General features: G+C 41.9%; 2 protein-coding genes across 6 annotated transcripts in view; one reads left to right on the forward strand and one right to left on the reverse strand.

The window, feature by feature from the left end:
• Window positions 1-22,144, reverse strand: part of cdh23 (cadherin-related 23) — a 196,641-nt gene that overhangs the window by 21,251 nt on the left and 153,246 nt on the right. For 3 of the 5 annotated variants that reach the window (XM_032522253.1, XM_032522250.1, XM_032522252.1), the window contains 10 exons: window positions 20,551-20,611; window positions 19,991-20,139; window positions 19,546-19,681; window positions 18,541-18,929; window positions 18,082-18,183; window positions 17,931-17,933; window positions 17,596-17,745; window positions 16,935-17,063; window positions 16,337-16,465; window positions 15,875-16,102 (listed from right to left, as the gene is read on the reverse strand). In XM_032522253.1, the coding sequence (XP_032378144.1) occupies window positions 15,875-16,102; window positions 16,337-16,465; window positions 16,935-17,063; window positions 17,596-17,745; window positions 17,931-17,933; window positions 18,082-18,183; window positions 18,541-18,929; window positions 19,546-19,681; window positions 19,991-20,139; window positions 20,551-20,611 (1,476 nt within the window). Of the gene's footprint in view, window positions 1-15,874; window positions 16,103-16,336; window positions 16,466-16,934; window positions 17,064-17,595; window positions 17,746-17,930; window positions 17,987-18,081; window positions 18,184-18,540; window positions 18,930-19,545; window positions 19,682-19,990; window positions 20,140-20,550; window positions 20,612-22,144 lie in introns of those variants that run through there. The other 2 variants (XR_004332902.1, XM_032522254.1) reach the window with 2 other exon arrangements.
• Window positions 1,782-14,842, forward strand: vsir (V-set immunoregulatory receptor). Its single transcript, XM_032522260.1, has 7 exons — window positions 1,782-2,087; window positions 8,149-8,547; window positions 8,734-8,784; window positions 8,876-8,986; window positions 9,224-9,251; window positions 10,986-11,161; window positions 13,067-14,842. Exons 1-7 carry the CDS (start codon window positions 1,994-1,996, stop codon window positions 13,102-13,104), a joined length of 897 nt encoding a protein of 298 aa, XP_032378151.1. The 5' UTR covers window positions 1,782-1,993; the 3' UTR covers window positions 13,105-14,842.

Here is a 22,144-nt window from a genome sequence, read left to right on the forward strand (position 1 = left end):
GCATCCTAACCAGATGCCCGAACCACCTCAACTGGCTCCTTTCGACCTATCTCTATGGGAGACGCCTGCCACCCTCCTGAGGAAACGCATTTTGGCCACTTGTACCCTTTATGTATGCATTTGATCTTGTAGTCCATTTATTATTAAATTGAAATGAAAGATCCTACTCTGATTTTTCTTCATATTAAAAAAGCAAAGCTCGAGCACAAAAGGCCAAATCTACAACACCCACATCAAGATAGTCTGGTAATGATGACCGTTATTTTATAATATTCACTAAATAACAATGTGTTACATCAGTAATTTTTCAAAACAGCTGCTTTTCTTCACCTCATGCAACAGCCACTCCTTTATACAGTATTTATGTAGTGTGACTAATAAGGTGTTCTTCTAGAGAGAGAACATACAGGTATTTTACAGGTATTGCTGTTTTTATTTATGAGTTCATGTGGCATGTAATATTAGTTAATTTAACATGGGACAATAGGACCTTGTTTTGCTACAGACAGAAGGAGCAAATATCTTATGAGAACCAAAAGGAAATCTCAAGGGAAAGTAAGGCAGAGAATAGATGATGCAAGGTAGCAAAAGTATTATTGTGTGAAAAGGTGGCGTGTTGAGTTCATTCCTGCTCCACCAGTCGGACCTCCTAATGATCCCCTCCCTGTTCCCCTCCCGGTTCTTCTAAAAAAAATGGACCAACTGACTTGCACCCTCAGGCTGTGGCAGTTAAAGAGGCCGTTGGAATATCACAATGGTGATTCCCGAATGAGCTGTAAGCAGTGTGTGTGTGTGTGTTTGGTGTAGTTGTGGTGTGGTTTGTGGGTGTGTTGTGTGTGGGGTGTGTGTGTGGTTTATTTGTTGTTAGAGAGTGAAAGATGCAAACATCAAAACTAAAGACTTAAACATGCATACAGGTGATCCAACCCCCACAGCACAAGGCACCTGTCATGGCAGCCCCCTCACTCTGACATCGCTCTATTGGTGCATGTATAGGTCCTGGGCACGCGTGTGTATATCTAGCCTGAGTGTAACGTGTGTAATAACTAACAACAAAGTGAAAACAAAATAATTTCCCCTTGTGGAATCAATAAAGTATGTCTTAATCTTAATCTAAAATATGCTATTTTCAATTGTATAGTAATAAATTGTAACCATGTTAACTTGGCTATACTATCCAAGCCAATCATTAAAGTGCACTGACTTTGCACATGAAGATCAGTTTACTAGTCTCGGGGCAGCCTGTAAAACCACTTTTATAAAGTCTCTTGTGGCTCTGGAGGAGCTTTGTAAAGTCTGAGGAAATTCCCCTTGTGATGTCAGCAAAGTTATCTCAGCTTGTGTGTACAGGAATAATTTTGTTTTAAACAGGGTACTTGGTGTTTACAATATATGTGCATGTAACAGATGTGGATCAAATGAAAGACATTATTGAGTTGCATTATGGGAAATGTAGGATGCAGTGCAATCCATACAGGGAAGTCAAAATATCTCTTGCTTTGCTTAAGCAATTTAGACCATTCTAAAATCTATCTCTCATTGTACCCCATCTTAATGGAAGTACAATACTAATCTGCCGTGGCATTTTAACATTTTTAACATTCATTTTGTTGTTTTTAAACATCTACTTCTTTTGGTGAGACACTGATTCACGGATGTACTCAAATGGGTGGGGCACAGTGAGAGAGAGAGAGAGAGAGAGAGAGAGAGAGAGAGAGAGAGAGAGAGAGAGAGACTGACAGCAGGGGGAGGAGCACTCTGTGTGTCTCCATGTATCACGTTGCTTTTGCTTAAAGTTCAGCTTAATCAAGACGAGTTGTAGACAAAGTGACAAGGTTCTGCCTACCACCTCTCTGAGTTCTGGTGTAAAGTTGAGAGAGTTTGCTTAACTAGTTTAACAGAGAACAAGTTTAACAGAGGCTTCTAGAGTTAGTGGATTGTAGTCTGAGTCAAACAAGTGTGCTACTTATTTTTGCTCAACATCCAGACAGCCATGGAGGGGAGATTACCCCGTCGGAGATCTCTCTGGGGAGACAAGTCCATATTTTGGTTTTGCTCGGTTTTGTTTTGCCTAGGCCAAGCTGAAGGTAAGCACCAAAAACCCACTCTGACACCCACCATGACATTCGGAGCTGTTTAACTGGCTCTTCCAACTGTCCCACTGGCGTGTGTGAACATGTTGACAATTTGGAGTGACAAGTCAATGGACTGAATTCTCTGATGGGGAACGATAGTTTCTCTTTTCATCACGCAACGAACAACCAACTGACACGCAAAAACTAAGAGAACTGACGTAAACTTGTAGTAAGTTTGGACGGATAAAGTTGGAATATAACCTTTTTTTAACTGTCTAGAATATAACGCGTGGTAATTAGGTCATCAATTCATTTCCAATGGGAACTGTAGCTATGGCGTACAAAAGACCGCTATTAATGCATAGTGTAATCAGTCTATTTTAGCCTACAACTTGGATGATACTCTGATATTTCGGTAAATTCGCTAACAGAGGCTTCGGTAGTCATACTCTGCGTTTTTTCTTTCGTTTTTGTCTACATAAAAAACGACTGTACATTATGTGCGTTATTACGCATGTTGTCTCTGTATACAGTTTTGGAGTGGAGACTGTTTAAAGCGTTTCTCTGGTTGCGGCTGTTGTTGTGAGACAGAACATCTGGTGTGAAGCTGTTTTAAAGCCCCACCCATGGGACGTAGTTAAGTGTAAATCCACTAAATACGCTCCCTTTATAACGTCGCCACAAATTGGGATAGTGCACTGCCATTTTTAGACTGACGAGTCTTAAAATGGACAGAAATGTCCACAACTTGGCAGACATAGGCTTATATTAAATGCCATTTGGGAAACTTCCCTAAACCGTGTGGGCGCCGCTGCAGAATGAATTTGACCTATACACCCAGAAATTTACCGCGACAGATTTATTTTTATTTTTAATTGCAATCAAATACTGTGATTTTTATCAAGGAATTTGGCGTTGCTTGAAGTTTACGCAAGTGACGCAGGACGAGACGGCAGAAGCAGCTGTTGCCTCCGGGGCGCAGGGTGCTTCACCTCACACGCCACGGAAATGTTGCAGAGGTTATCAGTTTGGCTTTAGGATTTGGTCTATTTAAATAAGCTCACGCGATAAGTCCCGCTAAGGCAACAAGTCATGTTTACTCAACTTTTAGGCTGACCTATCCTGGCCAAAAATCTCAATTATTCAGAACATGTTTACATTTCAGATGTAAGATATCCATTAAAATAAACTCATCTAAAGTATATTTTGTAGCCCAGCTTTTAAAGTAGCCCATGTTGCAGGCATATAAAACCAAGAGGTTCCAATAAAAGACCTAAGAAGGCCCAAATCTAACGTGGGCACAGGGCCCTGTTTTGTCTTCTTTGTGTGGAAGTTTCCTTCCTCTAAAAGCCCTTGATGAAAACAGCTGTTTGTGCCACTGCCACAAACCATGACTTAAGATAAACAGAGCAATAATCAGTGCCTCTTTTCCTCTCACTCTAGATTAACATTTAGCCTCCTCCCTTTGGAGGACAATGGCACATTCAAAAATTGTCAATAAACTCCACAGGATGTGGCTGCTCACTCTCTCTGTCTCGACTACTTTCTCCTCCTGTTGTGACAGAGCTTGTGTAGTTCGCATTGAGCCCCTTGTCCTAAATTAATATATCACTGAGGGTGTAGATAAAATGAAGGTTTCCTGTGTCAAACTCATTGACAAGAGCGGGCCTGGCCAGGGATACACAGTCAGTGAATGAGTGTGTGTTGATGTGCAGCGGTTGTGTGGGCATACTTCATGTGCATGAGTAATACAAAGATAATGGTAATGGTGGAGCTCCCTGAGATTTCTGGGTACCCTTTAAAATGTCTGACAAACATTTTTATTTAAAATATGGATGCCTGCGTACCAGTGGCCTTCATGCTTCTGGTGAGGCTGTGTCTCCCACACTAGTGACTCTCTGCACAGCCCAAGGTTACAGCATTGACCCCCACTGATACAGCCTTGACTCTTCTTCTAGTCACAGAAGCGAAAACATCAACCTAGAATGGTTTGGTCGGTAAAGATATTTAACTCTAATAGAAACAATATAACCACCGTATGAAAAGCACGGTTGGACCCAAACAGAGAAAGTACAGGCAAACTAGTACTAGATAACTAAGTCACTTTGTAAAAAATGATGTTATAATTGCACTTTTCTGTTTCAAAAGTACAAAAAACCCATTCGCAGTTCAGCTGCATTGTTGCTACAGTTATGATGAAATTATGTTGTAATCATTACACAACCATTTAGTAACGTGGCTAAATGCATGAAGTACATTTAGAGGAAGAGGAAGGTTGAAACTGTGACGGAGTGTGCCCATTATTTAAATAGCACTTAAACAAACAAGTTTATCGCAAATTGGCTCACAACATAATAGACACATAAAATTACAGTAATTTAACGTCATGGATCCCTGAACACGGTAACCTGTATCACTGACCCTTAACCGCTTCCTTTTATGACGTGGTAAAGCTTGAAGTGCCACATTGTAACACTTTCCGATTGCTGAAAAGATCATTAATGCATCTGGTTGTTATGCTAGCTTCAAGTGAAACCCTCACACTTTCTGTATGTGTGTGTGTGTGCATGTGTGTGTTAGCATGCAAGTGTGTGGAGAGTCTAATCTGGGATCCTCCTGCTGCTTTCATTAACACCCTATAATGGGCTGGATAATCATTACCATTGCAGTAGGTGTGAAAAAGGGTGGAGTTTGAGGTGTGCATGTGTGTGTGGAAGGGGGGGGCAGCACTTAGAGAAATCATGCAAGTGAAAGAATACCAGATTTACCAGTAGAGTATGTTCAGTAGTCTGTGTTGTATTAGCATCTCTTCAAAAAGAAGAAGAAACTATACCCTTGCAGAAAAGCAGTTCAAACGGTTAACCTTGGGATAATTCTAGCAGATATGAAGACTTGTTTAATTAATTCACACAGGCTATGCTGCATGTCTGAATGTAAGCTGTCAGAGGCAACATGTACTAAACAGGTGGCATTCGGGTTTAAAACAAAGGAGAGCCTGTTTCTGAGCCCTGAGGGACTATCAGGATTCTGAGAACAGAGATCAGAGAAGGAAACTTAGATCCATAATGGAGCCAAAACACAGATGTCTGGTGTATACAAGTCAAAGAAGTCTTGTCTGTTCCAGACACCTGCTGTCAGTTTTTTACCTGGTTGCAACAACCACATCAAGACAGCTCTGGATAGCTCACCTGGTAGAGCGTGCGTCCATAGAGGTTTAATCCTTTATGCAGTAAACCGAGTTTGACTCCGACCTGCAGCCCTTTGCTGCATGTCATTCCCCCTCTCACTCCCCTTTCATGTCTTCAGCTGTCCTATAGAAATAAAGGCCTAAACAATAAAAAATAATGCCCCCCAAAAAATAAAAAAGACAGCTCACTGACACAGGAAACACCAGCCAACTGCCACCTATTTTGCTACAAATATAAATATATTAATTGCCTCAAACTGTTTTAGGAAGGTGTGGTCTTGTCAGTAAGACATACCTGAAGTATATCTGATGGGTTTAATAGCTATTTCTAGATGGCAACCCCAGTAATAAAACAAACAAACAAAGTCTAACAAAAGTTAGACACTAATGTGCATTAAACACATTTTACAACAAATACTCTCACTCCTTTGTCAGAAATCCATCTCCACTAGAGAAACCGGGCAAGAGTTGTCAGAAATTGCAGGGAGGAAGGCAGGGCAGGCAGGGTGGGTGTGAAACAAGAGAAGGGCTTCCCCTCCTATTGTCCCACCACCATGCAGGCCGGAACAGCCATGGGGGCAACAATTTCACTTTAATCACCCTCCCCGGTCTTCCTATTGCTTTACCAAGCACACAATGGCTATTGCGGAGTTCAGTGGCGCACACACAGGAACATGGCCCTCTGGTACTATGTCACTCTGTGACACATACACAGGATGCACACATTTTATATCCAACTGAGTGTAAACCAACTACTTAAAGCTGGTATTGACACTAAAACAATTTCCTTCCTCATTTAAATACTGGCTGATCCAAAAGGCTCTCGCATGTTGCTTCTGCTGCCCCCTCAGGAATAAAGTGGCAGGCATAAAAACAGCCAATAGTGAGTTCATGGTTGAATCAACAAAGCTACGGCTCCACTGCTCTCTATGGATTTAAACTTCAAGCATGTGCAGTCCAATCTGTGATGTAATAGCATGTGTTTTGACTTTGATGGAAGATGGAAAACACCTGCAGTGACATCATTACAGATTGGGGTGTCGGAAGAGGTGCAACTTGTTTTAAAATGATCCGCCCATGAAGAGCCATCCAACAGCAGCTGTAGCCCTTCAAATTCAGTCTTAAGTTGCAAGGAGCCAGAGAAGATGAGGTGGTGGATAAGGAGTGGGAGCTGTGTTTGTGTGCAAGGAAGGAAGTCCACTCCTCAAATCGTGGCAAACACCAGTCACCCATCAAACTCAGATTTGAGTGCAAAATCCCTGAACCATAGTGCAACTGCAACGATACACACTTGCATGCATGCATGCTCCTCTTTCACTAAAGTTCACCCCCCACACATACTTGTAATTCACTCACTTGCAGCCTTCCTGTCTTCTTTGCAACACTTAGCATTCTTGGATGCTCTCAACCACAATCTGTTTCAGACAAAGGATGGTAGTGATCTATTTCAGCACACAAAGCTAGATTTGTGCTGTTCTTTTACTTGCTGCATATATTGGAGTCATTTATTATGTCTGCTGATGCTGCACTGTGGCTGTGTAATGTTGGGGCATTGTGTAGATTATGATGTGTCTGCATTGTTGTTGGTTAGAGAGTGACTTCAGACTACTTAGCCTGAGGATATGTTTGTGTTGTTGTGTTACTGAAATGAAATAATCATTCAGAGGACACGTTAAAGAGTTTGTCTATGGTGCGTTGTGCTGCACTAAAAATGTCAGAACAGGATGTGGTTTAGGGCAACAGCTTATGCAATATGTAAAGAAATATCTCACTGCTGTCTCTCTGGTTTCCTGAATGTACATAAAAGGTATGTGTGGAGAATCTGTCAGTGTACAGTTTTCTGAGAACAAAAGGGTCTATATCACTGCAATTACTGGGTAATGATACCACACAGCAATAGTGTGCAACAAAACAGATTTCTACACTAGTTTGACGTCACATGAGATCCTGTATATATTGGCTACTATCTCTCTCTGTAACTGTCTGAGAGGAACATGCAATTTAACTCCCACAGGAGGTTAGTATATTTACGTTAGCCAGCAGACTATGCACCATCTTTAACCACAGTGAACATATACAGAACAGGAAACAAACTGTGCTGACCCGAAATGCTCAAAAACCAGGATGGAGGAATGCAAAATTGTCTGACTTTGGCTTTAAATCCATGGTGAGATTGCTATCAATTGTTTTTGCACTGTGGTTATTATGACTGGTGGTACCTGGAGGGAATTTGCTCCCACTCAACTTAAGCTACCAAATCACTGAATAGAATTGTGATTTACCAAAGTGTTTCTGTTTGAGTACACAAGGCTATCTTACGATCTCAGGGCTATAGCTTTACACTTTTATCTCCTATATCCCCCCCAAAAATCTGGAATTTCCAAAAGGTAATGATGTACCTTAGCATACATGTATCTATATTATTATTGAAATATTGATGTTGGTTTTATGTTTTCCGCTGAACTTTTCTTTGTTCTGGTTCATATCTTTCATGTAGTTTTGGAATATGAATCTACCAGATGTTCTACCTCGTAAAAAATTACTGACACTGCTATCGAAGTAAACATGTTACTTGTAATATTTGTTTACATACATTACATTATTCCTCTGTTTTTTCTTTGTCATCTTATACATTGAGGGTATTTGGGTCCCTTTCCACTGCATACAAATCCCACTTCATTTACTAGAATGGGCAGGCTTAACCCTTAAACACAGCAGTAATCCACAACGGTCTCATCTCTACCCTAAAGCCTTTGATTGGTATGGTTGTTTGTGGTGGTACAAAACCATGAAGGATGAACTGTCTGAAAGGTCTAATTTAGGGAACTAGAGTTGACAAAAACGGTTAAATACCTACATTCTTCCATTATTTTCTTTCGTCTCTAGGTAAAAGCAAGATGTCCCACGCCCACTCCACACTGAGTGTTTCACCCCCCCACCTGTACTACACCTGTCCCGAGGGTGCAACTGTCAAACTGGTGTGTAACCAAAGAGGTGCCATCTTGTACCCCAATGAAGTCTTGAGGCGTAGCTGGCATTTCACACCCCACAGTGATCAGCACTGTGTGGGACGGAAGGGCCCACGCAATACTACCGTGGGCAATGGCAACCACAGCTCTTCACTGGGGTTGCATTTTGGATTCACACACCACGACTTCTGGATGGTTCTGCAGAACGTGACCCACTTTGACCAGGGTCGCTACTGCTGTATGATCCTAGACATCCATAAACACGACTCCCTCGTGCAGAAACCCCACAGCCATGTAATTCTCCAAGTTACACCACGTAAGGACATCAAATGTATGGCTGTAAATGTGTAGTAAGTTAGTTTATGGTCAGTTGTGTTTTACAACATTAGGTATAAATGGAACATGTTGATGTAGCAATTAACAGGCAGAAACCCAAACCAATGCTAAACTGTAACATACTGTACTGTGTGAGAGAAATAATACATTTGTTCTCTCTTTCCAGGGAGAAACGGATCTCAGAACTGCACTATCTGGGATCCCACGCCACCTGGAGGTCTGCCACCTTATTCAAGCCTTCACAGCAAATGAACGACTGGCCAGTTATTCCGTTTATTTAACTCCCAGTGTCTCTGTTGCTTCCCCAGGCTCCGTGCCAGCGGCCTTGGCCATTGCAGCCTGCATCTTGGCTCTGCTTTCTCTGCCTCTTATTCTGGTGCTTGTGTACAAACAGAGGCAGAATGCCCAGTCGAGCAGACGTACGTATTAATGATATGCGCAAACACACACACATTCATTTCCACGTCCAATGCTATGGGTCAAATATAAATGTTTCACACTGGGTTCCCCACAGTGTTTTGTCTGACACACATATCCTGCCTGTGAGGTGGACTTACTGTATTTCACACAGTAGGAAGCACGTTCACACTGTCTGTAGTGTTCCGTTCTGTTTCAATTCATTCACAATGGCCCATTTCCTGTTTCCTCTCTCCCAGGTGCACAAGAGCTGGTGAGGATGGACAGGTAAGTTTTCCCACAGTCTGTCAGGCAGCTGGTTTTACAGGCGTTAAAACACAGCTGCTCTTTAGAATAATAATACTGTGCACATGGATGTTACACTATGTAGTGGCCACACAACATTTCTTACACAAGATTAGAACAAAACTTGTAACCACTCTGCAGATAATTCTGATTTAGAACATCACTGAATCATTCCTAGATACATTTAGAAACCTAAGGACTTCCTCCCAGGCCATTGACAGTCTATGACTTTAGTGGGACATCTACACTCACCGGCTACTTTATTAGGTACCCCATGCTAGTAACGGGTTGGACCCCCTTTTTGTCTTCAGAACTGCCTCAATTCTTCGTGGCATAGATTCAACGGTGCTGGAAGCATTCCTCAGGGTTTGGTCCATATTGACATGATGGCATCACACAGTTGCCGCAGATTTGTCGGCTGCACATCCATGATGCGGATCTCCCGTTCCACCACACTCCAAAGATGCTCTATTGGATTGAGATCTGGTGACTGTGGAGCCATTTGGTACAGCAACTCATTGTCGGTTCAAGAAACAGTCTGTGATGATTCCACTTTATGACATGGCGCATTTCCTGCTGAAGTAGCCATCAGAAGTTGGGTACATTATGGTCATAAAGGGATGGACATGGTCACAACAATACTCAGGTAGGCTGTGGCGTTGCAACGATGCTCATTGGTCCCAAGGGGCCCAAAGAGTGCCAGAAAATATTCCCCACACCATGACACCACCACCACCAGCCTGAACCGTTGATACAAGGCAGATGGATCCAGGCTTTCATGTTGTAGACGCCAAATTCTGACCCTACCATCCAACTGTCGCAGCAGAAATCGAGACTCATCAGACCACAACGTTTTTCCAATCTTCTATTGTCCAATTTCGATGAGCTTGTGCAAATTGTAGTCTCAGTTTCCTGTTCTTAGCTGAAAGGAGTGGCACCCGATGTGGTCTTCTGCTGCTGTAGCCCATTGCCTCAAAGTTCGACGTACTGTGCGTTCAAGATGCTCTTCTGCCCACCTTGGTTGTAACGGGTGGTTATTTGAGTCACTGTTGCCCTTCTATCAGCTCGACCAGTCTGGCCATTCTCTCTGACTCTGGCATCAACAAGGCATTTCCGCCCACAGAACTGCCGCTCACTGGATGTTTTTTCTTTTTCGCGCCATTCCTGTAAACCCTAGAGATGGTTGTGCGTGAAAATCCCAGGATTAGCAGTTTCTGAAATACTCGACCACCCTTCTGGCACCAACAATCATGCCACGTTCAAAGTCACTCAAATCACCTTTCTTCCCCATACTGATGCTCGGTTTTGAACTGCAGAGATTCTCTTGACCAGTCTACATGCCTAATGCACGAGTTGCCGCGATGTGATTGGCTGCTTAGAATTAAGTGTTAACGAGCAGTTGGACAGGTGTACCTAATAAAGTGGCCGGTGAGTGTATTTCCCTATTGATTACTTTATGGCACAAAGGGGAGACATTTTTATGGCACACAACAAAGAGACTGCGCCGTCATTTATTCATGTATACACAACCTACTGCCAACAATTGTGGTTGCATTAAAATACTGTATTAAAGCCCTGATTACTGCTAGAATAGAAAAACAACACACACAATGTCTTGAGCAACAGATGATTATTGAAACAGTTTTTTGGTTAATATCAGTAATGTCTTACTCATCTGTATGCTTCTCTTTATTGCGTGTATGTGCATGTTTTCAGTGAGGCTCATGGCCATGAGAACCCTGTGTTTCTCGGAGGATCACCGCAGATTAAGACCCGAACCGTTTCTCAGATCATGACCAGGCAGTCCTCAGAGACAGGACGCCACCTGTTGTCTGAGCCAGGAACCCCCCTTTCGCCCCCTGCACATGGGGATGTATTCTTCCCAATAGAAGGTACACACACACACACACACACACACACACACACACACACACACACACACACACACACACGCACGCTGACAACAACAACATCTCAGGGAACACACTTCTTTAGGCCAAGACAGACACATTAGGAAAGTAGGATAGGAAACTTTAGCCGTCTGATTAAAGCTGATTGTTAAATAAGATTGAAAATATTAAATTACTCAGCATCAACTGGGTCATAAAATTATGTAACCCATTCTCTATTGTGTTCAGCTTTTTGGCCTTTAGCCTGGCTTAAACCTATCTCTGATCAGCCCCTTAACACAAAGAAAGCTGAGTATGAGTGATCTCACTTTCAGGAGATTTCATTTACATGGCTAAGTGGGTGTATTTCAGTTTAGAAGTGAGTGTGCACTATACCCACGACTGATAAACTACATTCTTAATGCATACACCTGACTCCCTTCACATTCTCGTTTGATATTCAAATGATGTACAAAGGTACTTGAGCAATGGCATGTAACTGTTTTGCACAAATTCTGGAAAAACCTATTTCAAAATGTACAGTCACTTTGGTAAAAGGCTCTGATGCAATCAAAGAACAACCGTGGCTTTGCGTGCTTCTGCTGAAACAGACTGTGTGTGGTTGAAGTGTTGGCGGAATGATGCTCACATTCTTGTGCAAAATTGCATGCTCACAAACAGCTGGGTTGAGTCTGATAATACTAAAGAGGGAGTTTAAATTTCTAAATTTCTCTCCCCCGCACAACTGAAACCACCTCCTTATGCTGTGTTCCTCTAAATTCTTCTCTTGCCTCCCTCGCAAGTCATTCTCCACCCATCAGCACTCTCATTTAACACTAATGGACCTTTCAGCCGTTCTCTTCTGACTTGACTTGAAATAATACTGAAACATTAGTTACGGTGAAGGGGTTCAATCCCGAGTGTTTTTCTACCAAGTCTCCGGGGCACCTGTGCAGACATTCCAGGCATACTGAGGTGGATTGCCCTGTTTCCTGGCAGCAAGGCCTATGATGGTACGGGGGAAAGGACAGACTTGACTGAAAACCCACACTAAACCATTACATATTATGTTATTCCTATGACCTTAAACAGTTTAGTGTGCAAAAGTCTCAACACCCCATTCTGGAGCTTGTCCATTGACAATATACTGTACAGAAGGTAAAACTGGGCTGCCCACACTTATCAAGTCCTAACTGAGACGCTGCCGTTTTTCCCAAATAGACTACTGCTAATGAGTAATGTCACTAGTGGAAAAATCTGCTTACGACAAGTGACAGCTGTAATCTGAAAGGCAACCAAGCATATTACATATATGTTTCTTTTCAAGAAAGTGCCAAAAATATTTACAAAACCATCAAGAGCCCCAGACAACCCCCTGATATGTTTTACATTTGTCACAGTGGGTTTCCCTGCCAGAGCTCACTTCCTTCAGTGGTCTCCAGAAGTTATGCAGAATACACAACCTGGTTTCTTGGCTAAAGTTTCATGTTACATAGATAAAAGCCACACTTCAGCTTCCTTGTTCATGTTTTTTGGCTTGCTGACCTTCATCTGAGCGGAATTTAACTAGCAGCAGTTCCCTCTTTTTTATAACATGTCGCAACTCATGCATAAATGCGTTTTTGTTCCGCTTAATAGGTTTCCAGCAAAACACATCTTATTCTGGAAAATCTGTCAGTCTCTCTGTCTGCTTGTACTACTATAAGGAGTAGGAGGTTAGGAAAATTGAATGTGTGTAAGATCTGTCTGCATTTTGGGCAGGAAGTGCAATTTCAAAGATGTTAGCTCCCTCTTTTCTAAATTTCCACATGTCAGCACACAGACATGGAATGTGCATGTGGTTGATACATGAATATCACCCGCTACCTTTTCTGTGCTCTTACTGACCCACGCTGTTCTCTATTCCAGACACCATCCATGAGTCTCCAGACTTCCTGCAGGTTTAAAGTGGGTTGGGACTTAATTCATCGCTCTAACTGCTGACCTGGAAACAGTTCTGCAACTCTCTTCCTCTTCTTTCTGCCTCCAGAGCGATGTTACCCTTATCAGCTGTCTCACAATAACCTCTGCTGGGATTGTCGTCTGTACGTTGTCTGGACCGCAGGAGGGAATGGGCGGCGTTTTTTATTCAAAAAGTATTTCCACCTGCAACAACAGCTGGAGGCCAAGGGGAAACTTTTGCTTGTGCACACTTGTGTTGTAGCGGGGGCTGGGTTTACGTGTGATGCTCCATCTGCATGCTGCTGATAATGACTCGTGGACCAACAGGTGCCGGCCGATAGAGAAGAATCTAGTGTTGAGGGTGGGGGTCCCGCCATGTGCAACGGTGGCATGTTAAGAGTGATAAAACAGTTTCTGTGGACTCGAGGGCTGCTTTTACACCTATTCTTTTGGTGCAGTTCAGACAAACTATGGTGGATTTATTTGCTTGGTTTGGTTCAGTAAAGCCGGTGTGTAATTCAAACCCTTTCGCAGACCAAAGAACTGCGCTCTAACTCTGGTGAAGTCAAAGCAGACCGACCTCAGGATAATGCGATAGAAAATGTATGACAATGAGTTTAAACTTTAATCTTTTGACACAATCCATTTGCTGTTTGTTGGAACTGTCATAGAAACAATCCCCCTTATAATGACACAAGATCATTTGGTAACCATGGTTGTATGGTATGCCCGTCAGCGCAGGGATGTTACGTCACACATCAGAGGGTGAAAAAAGGTGGTAACAGAAGTGTGTGTTGCTTGCGTCCTACATAGCAAGCAAGTCTACAAGCTGTCACAGTGATAAATATTTTATAATTTCTTTGAACCGAACCACAGGTGGGAAAGCGACCGAAGGCTCTTTCTCATCTCTCTCATTGTAATAAAGTGCTCAGATAGCATTATACCAAAGGAGGCTCAATCGCCAGAGAAGTATCAGTGTTCTTGTACAAGTTGAGAGTAATTTTTTGTTATGGCATTTCACTGTTCCTCTGTATCAGTTCCACATGGCCTGAGCTTCTTTTCTCTTACCTCTTTGCTACCTCAGCCCTGCTTCTCTAAATACTCTCCTTCCTTCCTGTACTTAGAAACACAGCAATATTGGCCTGAAATATGTTCAAATATTTTAGAGAAGTATTTAGAAAAAAAACATAACTGTTGGTTTTTTGATAAGTTGTTCATGAATGTCATTCATGCTCATGTGCAGTTAAATAATTAAACAATGTTTATTGTTTTACTCTTGAATGTATGCAAACAGATTCTTAATTAGAAAACAGCATCATAAAACTGCCAACAGTTTAATCACTTCCACCTCACTGTTATTTTTCATCCTGCTTGTTCTCTTTTCTTTTGTCTTTCATGTGTTATTTTTCTTCTTAATTATAATTTGAATAATTTGATACATTACTGAAACCAAGGTCTTATGGTTGAGTATTTGTGTTTGTAAGTGTGTGACTGTTTGTCTGTGTGTGTCTGTCTGTCTGTCTGTGTGGTTACAGTTTCAAGAATAACTTTGTGGTCTGGTTTAAATGTGTGTGTGCATTCTTGTATGCAATTCAGCATCTGTATGTATGTGATTGTGTGTTTTATACTGTAAAAAGCTTGTACGAGACACAAACCTGGAGTTGTGTAATGCATATTGCACATTGCATTTAAATTGTCTTGGTTGTAGCTTGTATAATAAAATGGAGCTCTTAAACCTTAAAACTGTCTAGTCTTTGAAATCATTGTTCCTTTCAACTGGCAGGTCTCCAAAACTATCACTCCACAAGGACGTGCTGCACTTGCAGCCCAGGGAGCCATTACAGATGGAACAAGGTTGTTCCACTTGTGTGCCTCCAAAATGGTGCACACCAGAGGGAGAGTGGCATTGAGGGGAGAAAAAGATAAAACAATCTTAGTATCTTATTTTATGAGAGTAGACAGAGAGCTGAGATGGGAGGAGGGGAATGCGCGTTGCTGGCCATTGGAGGTGAGTTATTATAGGTTTATACCCCCCATATTTAAATGTGACACAGGCAAGGGGAGTTGAAAATACGTCACATACAATACAACTGTGACATAATGCGTGTGCATGTGACACATACACCACATAAATCTGTGCACATAAACAGGAAAAGCACACTCACTCTTTTTGTAAATATGATTCTGGCTTTCGTGTTTACAAATTAATTTGTTTCCTGTACCTTCACAGCTGTTCAACCAATAACAAACTTTTGCAGATGCCATTTTTTTGTTTTCTGTTATTTTGAAAGTGTAAATGATGGAAATAAAATCTAACTTTTTGTCATTTGATGCCTTTTGGAGATTTTTCCATCTTTTCTTGGCTTCTTCATGCACAATAATAAAAATTTTTACCTGGGGTGACCAAACCTTTGAACCCCACTGTATTTTGTTTGCTGTGCCGGCTATATGAAGACACAAGGTCTTACTATGTGAAATATCTGATTTGTACAGTATCTTGGTTGGAACAGATCACATGTATACCCTTTTGTAGAGGTTACTGCACTATACTGGATGAAAAATGGTGTTTAAAGATTAATTATTTTTCCTCATAATATGAAGCACTAGCATCAACTTGATTTAGCAACAAATCTCTCCTCAGTGGTTAACAGTTTTGAGGATTTAATACTAGAATAAAATACATGTTAGAAGGGATGTTTTTTCAGTGGATGAGTAGTTTATTGGCTATGTTGAGATAGATGCAGTGTTGTACTTGTTGCAGCTGCTGTATCTTACCGATAGAGGTGGTGTGCCGTCGTCTTCCACAGTGACAGTGAGCTGGTATTGTTGCTGCCGCTCTCGGTCGGGAGGGGCCGGCCGTGTCACCATCTCTCCGGTCACACGGTCCATGCGGAAGGTCAGGTCCTGGTTTCCGGCGGTGATGTAGTAAAACAGCATGGCGTTGGGACCGATGTCTTTGTCGGTAGCAATCACACGAAGGACTGATGTACCTCCTCCGACATTCTACAATTTACATCACAAAAGAAGCCTCATTATTGAATAAACACAGACCTGTGACCCAATAGTTAATATTATTGTGCAAATTGAAAATAACCAATAGCACTTATGACTTTGTTCAGCTTCTGTTCATGAACTTCACTAGATGCATACGAAACAAAAGACACATGCAAATTCAAAGGCAAATCACGTGTGGCTAAAATGAAACATGCTCTGTGTGATGTGCGAGGGCATCCCTACCTCACTAATGCTAACGTTGTAGCCCCTCAGGCTTCCAATAACAGGTGCATTGTCATTAACGTCCAGGATGTTGACGGTGAGGGAGTGGTCTGTGAGTCTCGGAGGTGAGCCATTATCGATGGCACGCACCTGTAACAACACACACATGCACTGGTGTATACTAGTGTGCAAGTCTGACCATGCATTTGGACACATGGCATAAAAACAGATGGGGGACAAATAGATTAAGTGTATGCACGTCTTCTTCTGTGCTTCTAAATTCAGTCTTGGTACTTCTGTGCAATATCTTGTGTTGGGTGGCAAGATGCAGAGTGCTTTCTTTTAGGAGAAAATATTGATATGAATACTATTTTGATATATGATCAAAACCTATAAAATGGTCACACCTTATTTGTGTCATCGAAAGTCATTATGTAGTAAAAACAAAGTCTGTTTATTTTTTGAGTGAAACAAATGCCACACGCAATCAGTTTATTTTAGAGCTAAGGTTAGACAGTGAGACAAGGTTGTGGTGTACGTGTATGTAATGTGTCATGTCTGTGGCCATGTATATAACCTGTGGTGAAAGATCCTAACTACATGTGGATTGCTGCCTGACCTTCAGTAGGTAGCGGTCTACTGACTCTCTGTCCAGAGGGGCATTAACAAACACCTCCCCATAGGTGTTGTTCACTGTCTGGATCTTGAACACCTCCTCCATGTTGCCTGCCACCAGAGTGAAATTGACCTGAGAGAGAATGAGTCAGAATTAAACAAAGAGAAAGCGGGGAGAGAGATAGACAGACAGTAAAAGAATGAAACTGTCACATTATTACAACACATAATAAATAGTCTAAATAGTTTATAGTTGTATTTGGCTGTGCAGGTTCTAAATCTTGAAAACGTCTCAGCACGTGCTAAACTTAACCAAGACTAGACAAACTGGGAAGAAATGACACTGCGTTTATGATTAAGAAAGACAATTAAGAAACGACAACTGAGGGACAGGAGCGGGCTGTGTTGGTGGAGAGAACACAGGCAGGGTGTAAGAAGTTAAAGTTGAAACGCTCATATTGTTAACAAATATGTGTAAAGTCTGCAGCATGTGTAGTAGGTAGCTGTAAGAAAAAAAAATGCTGCTACTGATAAGCTATCTTCCTGAAAATAGTTCTTGGAAATGTGAGTACATTGAGAGCCACTACAAAACGCATTGCCATGAGATTTCATTTTTTAATCTGTCTGAGTGAGCATGTGTTTCCGTCTTTCTTCTTTAGTCTCACCAGTCCGTTTAATCCAGCATCTTTGTCCGTTGCCAGCACTACTGCCACTTTTTTCCCCATGGGTGAGTTCTCTGCAACGTTCACTGAAGTATCAGATGTGATGTCAAACACTGGACTGTTGTCATTCTCATCCAGAATGGTGATTGAAACCTGCCAAGAGGTAAGATCATAAATAGGCTCCATAACTTGCAAAATCAATCAAATACTTGACATTACCTTTGACCTTACCTTTGACATTAATCAAATAACCAAAACCTAACAATACAAGATATTGTTCTTGAACACATTTCATGTTGCCTTTATTACTCTGAACCTAAGAGAACAGCAAGTCTTACCTTCTGCACTTCCAATCAGAGATGCAATGAATAAAAGAGGAATGCCATTAAGTTTTCTATAACAGAATAGACACAACACATGCTGTAATAAATAGAATGTTGAACACGAAAATAAGGGAGATAATATAACACAATTCAGAATGAAGCATACCACAGTGGAGTCTTTTTTAGGTCCTCCATCATCAGCTACAACAGTCAAGGTGAACATATCCCCCTTCTCTCTGTCCAGCAGGCCAGTTACTGTAATACGGCCCTGAAACATCACACACATGAGCATATATCTGCACCGCCATTAAATTCCATATACAGGATAGAAATCTTCTAATGTGACAGACAGGAAGCACAGACTAGCAAGTATCATAAAAATCAACAACAACAAAAAATACCCATTTCTCAAATATCAAAAGGAATCAAAGGACTTCAAAGCAAGCTCTTTGATCAGCTTACAGTCATGCAGCAACAAGCTTAAATCACAACGTAAGAGGTGATACTGAATCACACTGCAGTTAATGGATGAAGCATATTTGACAGAAGGTGGGTGTAGTCTTTGAAGTGTACAAAACAGAGGATGTACATTGTGCTCCCTTTCCTCCACTGCTGCCCCACTCACCGTGACGCTGTCTATCTTAAAGAGGGCCAGAGCCACAGGCGACGTATCAGGGTCGAAGCGGTAGGTCAACTGATTCAAGTTGTCAGCTGACTGGGCCTTCACCTGCACCACCTCTGTCCCCGTGGCGATGTTCTCACGAAGCGAAGCCTCATAACCGGCGGAGGCGAAGGCCACGGCCTCGTCCAGCTCGTTAAGCAACGTGACGTAGACGGCGCAAAAGCCTTTGTGGAAAGGTGGAGCCTGGTCAGTGGCCGAGACGTTCATCAGATAGGTGGTCTTGGTCTCGTAGTCCAGGTAGTCCACAGTGGTTACCAGGCCAGTGCTCACATCCACCTCAAACTTGCGGTCTGAGCCGGACACAAGGGCGTAAGCAACAGCTCCACCATCACCTAAGCAGGAAGCAGGAGGGTGGTTGGTAGAAAAAAGCTTAAAATACATTTAAAATATTTTTAACAAAATAGTTACTTTAAAACCCTGCACCATTGTTGCTATGGTTGCAACATGCAAACAGCTTCCTCCATTCTGTTTTTTTTTTTTAACACAGTTGTCTGTTGGCCATGTTGAGTTCATTTCAGTTTCAGGCTTGCACTAATGTTTTGGAAAATCTATGTCACAGCACCAGATGTGACATGAGGTGTCTGACAAACACTGTACACCACGGGAAATGAATAGAGGAAGTCTGCACTGAGGAGCAGAAGTAAAAATTTAAATGCAATGTAAAGTGAATGCGATTTTTTTGTGTGTGCTTGTGTTATATAACAAGGTAAAAACATTGACATTTCCCTTTAAAATACCATCCACTAGTATCATGTTTAATAACATGAAAACAAATGACTTGTGCCCGTGCCTGCAGAACAGAAGTGGCAAGTTTAAAGCCACAGTCAGTGAAATGTCTCTTTTTGTTTTATGGCACAAGGATACGCACAACCTGATACTGAACAGGAACCGACATCAAACTCCACACCCTCTGCTTAGTGCTTTTGATTGATCTGAGACTGGACTCACCAGTGTCAGGGTCTGTGGCACGCACCACAATCACAGAGGTGCCGATGCCAGCGGTCTCCCTAAGGCCCAGACGGTTGTATTGTTGCTGGGTAAACACTGGCACCTCGTCATTGGCATCGTCCACATATATTATCACCTGCGGGCGAAGACATTTGTGGCACTTTAACTATACATATTATGTTTGAGGAATACTTCTACCCTTTTGGGAAAAAAGGCCTGGTCATTTTTTTTCATTAGGTAATGAGACCAATACATTAATACTACATATCCCACTTAAGGGGCAGGATCCTCTAATTTTAATTTATACATCTTCATGCTTTATAATGACATACAAACCACTTGTACATAAACTGTGTTACACATTTTGCATGAAGCACTAGGATGAAACTTGCACATGTTACAGCATCTTCCCCATCCCCCTTCCAGCTACCCTCCTCTTCCTCACCCTCACGGAGCTCCTCATGCTGCCCTCGTCACTGTTGTAGGCCTCCACTTCCAACATATGAGAGCTCCTGGTTTCTCTGTCCAGCGCCCTGAGGCCTCTTGTCACCAGCCCGGTCTGTCTGTCTATGCTAAACAGATTGTTGCTGTTCCCTGCATGCATGCATTCACAAGAGTCAAGAGCAAAGCGTTACATCTAGTCTCTGGGTTTAGATCATTTTAACTTGTTTAAAGAACCTGTCAATACTGGTAATTTCATTGTGGCAAGACAGTATACATACTGACTACTTCTAGACAATATAAATTACATTAGAAACAGAGGAATTATCATACCTGCCCATCGGCAGAATTTTGCCAAAAACATGGTTAATCACTAAAATTATGGAACTCTTTATTGGGGATCTTGTTTGGACTCATCTTGGATTAACAACACTACCAAAATAAATTTAAGGATTCATTAATCCAGTGGATCTTGGGAGCTTGTACTTTCAGTGCATGTTTGTGAACAAGGAGACCATGTATGAAGGCCATCTGGTAAGAAAATTAAAGTACAGTTCCACTTACCAGTAAGGATCCTGTACAGAACTACGCCATTCTCACCCTGGTCTGCATCGGTAGCTTGAACCTGTACAGACAAACAAGCGGAAAGTCTGTTATTCACACAACATTACTTTAAAACTTTTATTATTGTTGTAGTTATTTTTATTAATACGTTACGCAGAAGGATTAATACGCAGCTCTTCTGCACCCAAGGCATGTGTCATATCCACTGCGCCCTCACCACCCAACTATTTATGTTGTATACTATGGATTATTATAGTAAACTAAATCGCAAATAAGCAGTGAAAAATATTTTATTAAAACTAAAACTGAACTGAAAATGTATTGCCTGTTAAAAAAAGAATAATGAAAGTGAATGTAAATTAATTTCAGTTTTAAGCTTTCTTTCATTACCGAAAAAAGACTGCATGAATATCAGTCAGCTCTCGTGACGAGCCACAGAAATTGAACAGACTTGACATTCCAGGAGATGGCGCTGTGCGCAACTGCTTCACATCAGACTCCAAAGTTGCACAAAGATTAAACATTAAGGCCATTCTCCAAGTATTTATTTTGTATGTATATGTAGCTAGATACTTCTGAGACATTGTACCTGGCCAAACAAAACAAACTAAAACTACTGTAAGAAATAAAACTTAATATATAAAAAAGAAAACCTTCTGAAGAACTGAAACTTAAACTAGCAGACGCACTAAAACAGTATTGAAATTTCAAAACTGAAATTATACAATATTAGTTTGGTAACCACTGAGTATGAGGTCTGTGTATTTACCCCTGTAACATGATGGACAGTACATTTAATACAAATGTTTATTGATTCCATAGTTTTTACAAACAGATGGAAAAAACTGTATTTTCTCTCATTCACCACACATCCACTGATGCCCAGTGTCTTGTTGCCACAACAACCCCAACATGGATTGGCAGTAAGTCTATAATGCCAAAATCTCTCTCTCTCTTTCTCTCTCTCTCAGGCAGAGAGCCAGAAGAAGCCAAAAACCAAACCCAGCACAGACAGTACGGCTCCACAGCATACACAGATAAAAAGTGGAGCATGCTGGGCTGCTGGTGAATGGGCCATGTCATAAGACTGACTTCTGAATCCAGAGAGGCACAGAGCCGCTGGCACTAGATGAGGCCGTCTTCTTGCTCCTCTGTGGATGTGCCAAAACCCTGTGTAGGTGCCCACAAAGTGCATATTCAATTGCATACAGAGAGACGCACTAAAGCACATGTACGTGCACTCAGGTACGCACAAATACACTCTCTTACAGACTCTCTCTCTCTCTCTTTCTCTTGCCCTGTGTGTCCTCCGTTGCTCTCCCTCGCTCTCCCTGTGAAGATGGGGCCCAACTCCAGTCTCATTAGCTTTATAAAGAGATGTGGAGAGAAGAGGAGAAAGGGGAGGAGAGGGGAGGGGGAGACGGGAGAAAAAAGAGGCTGGGGGGTCAGATTGGTGAGTGATGAATAGGGTATTACACAGCGGACTGCACCACTTAGGCCATAAAAGGGGGTGTTATAAAGTGTAAGACTACATTGCAGAGCCAGATGTTGTAAGTGTGAGCACATGGAGTGTAAGCACAGAGATTATACACTA

The sequence above is a fragment of the Etheostoma spectabile genome, chromosome 8 (genome assembly GCF_008692095.1).
Source record: "Etheostoma spectabile isolate EspeVRDwgs_2016 chromosome 8, UIUC_Espe_1.0, whole genome shotgun sequence".
Taxonomy (NCBI): domain Eukaryota; kingdom Metazoa; phylum Chordata; class Actinopteri; order Perciformes; family Percidae; genus Etheostoma; species Etheostoma spectabile.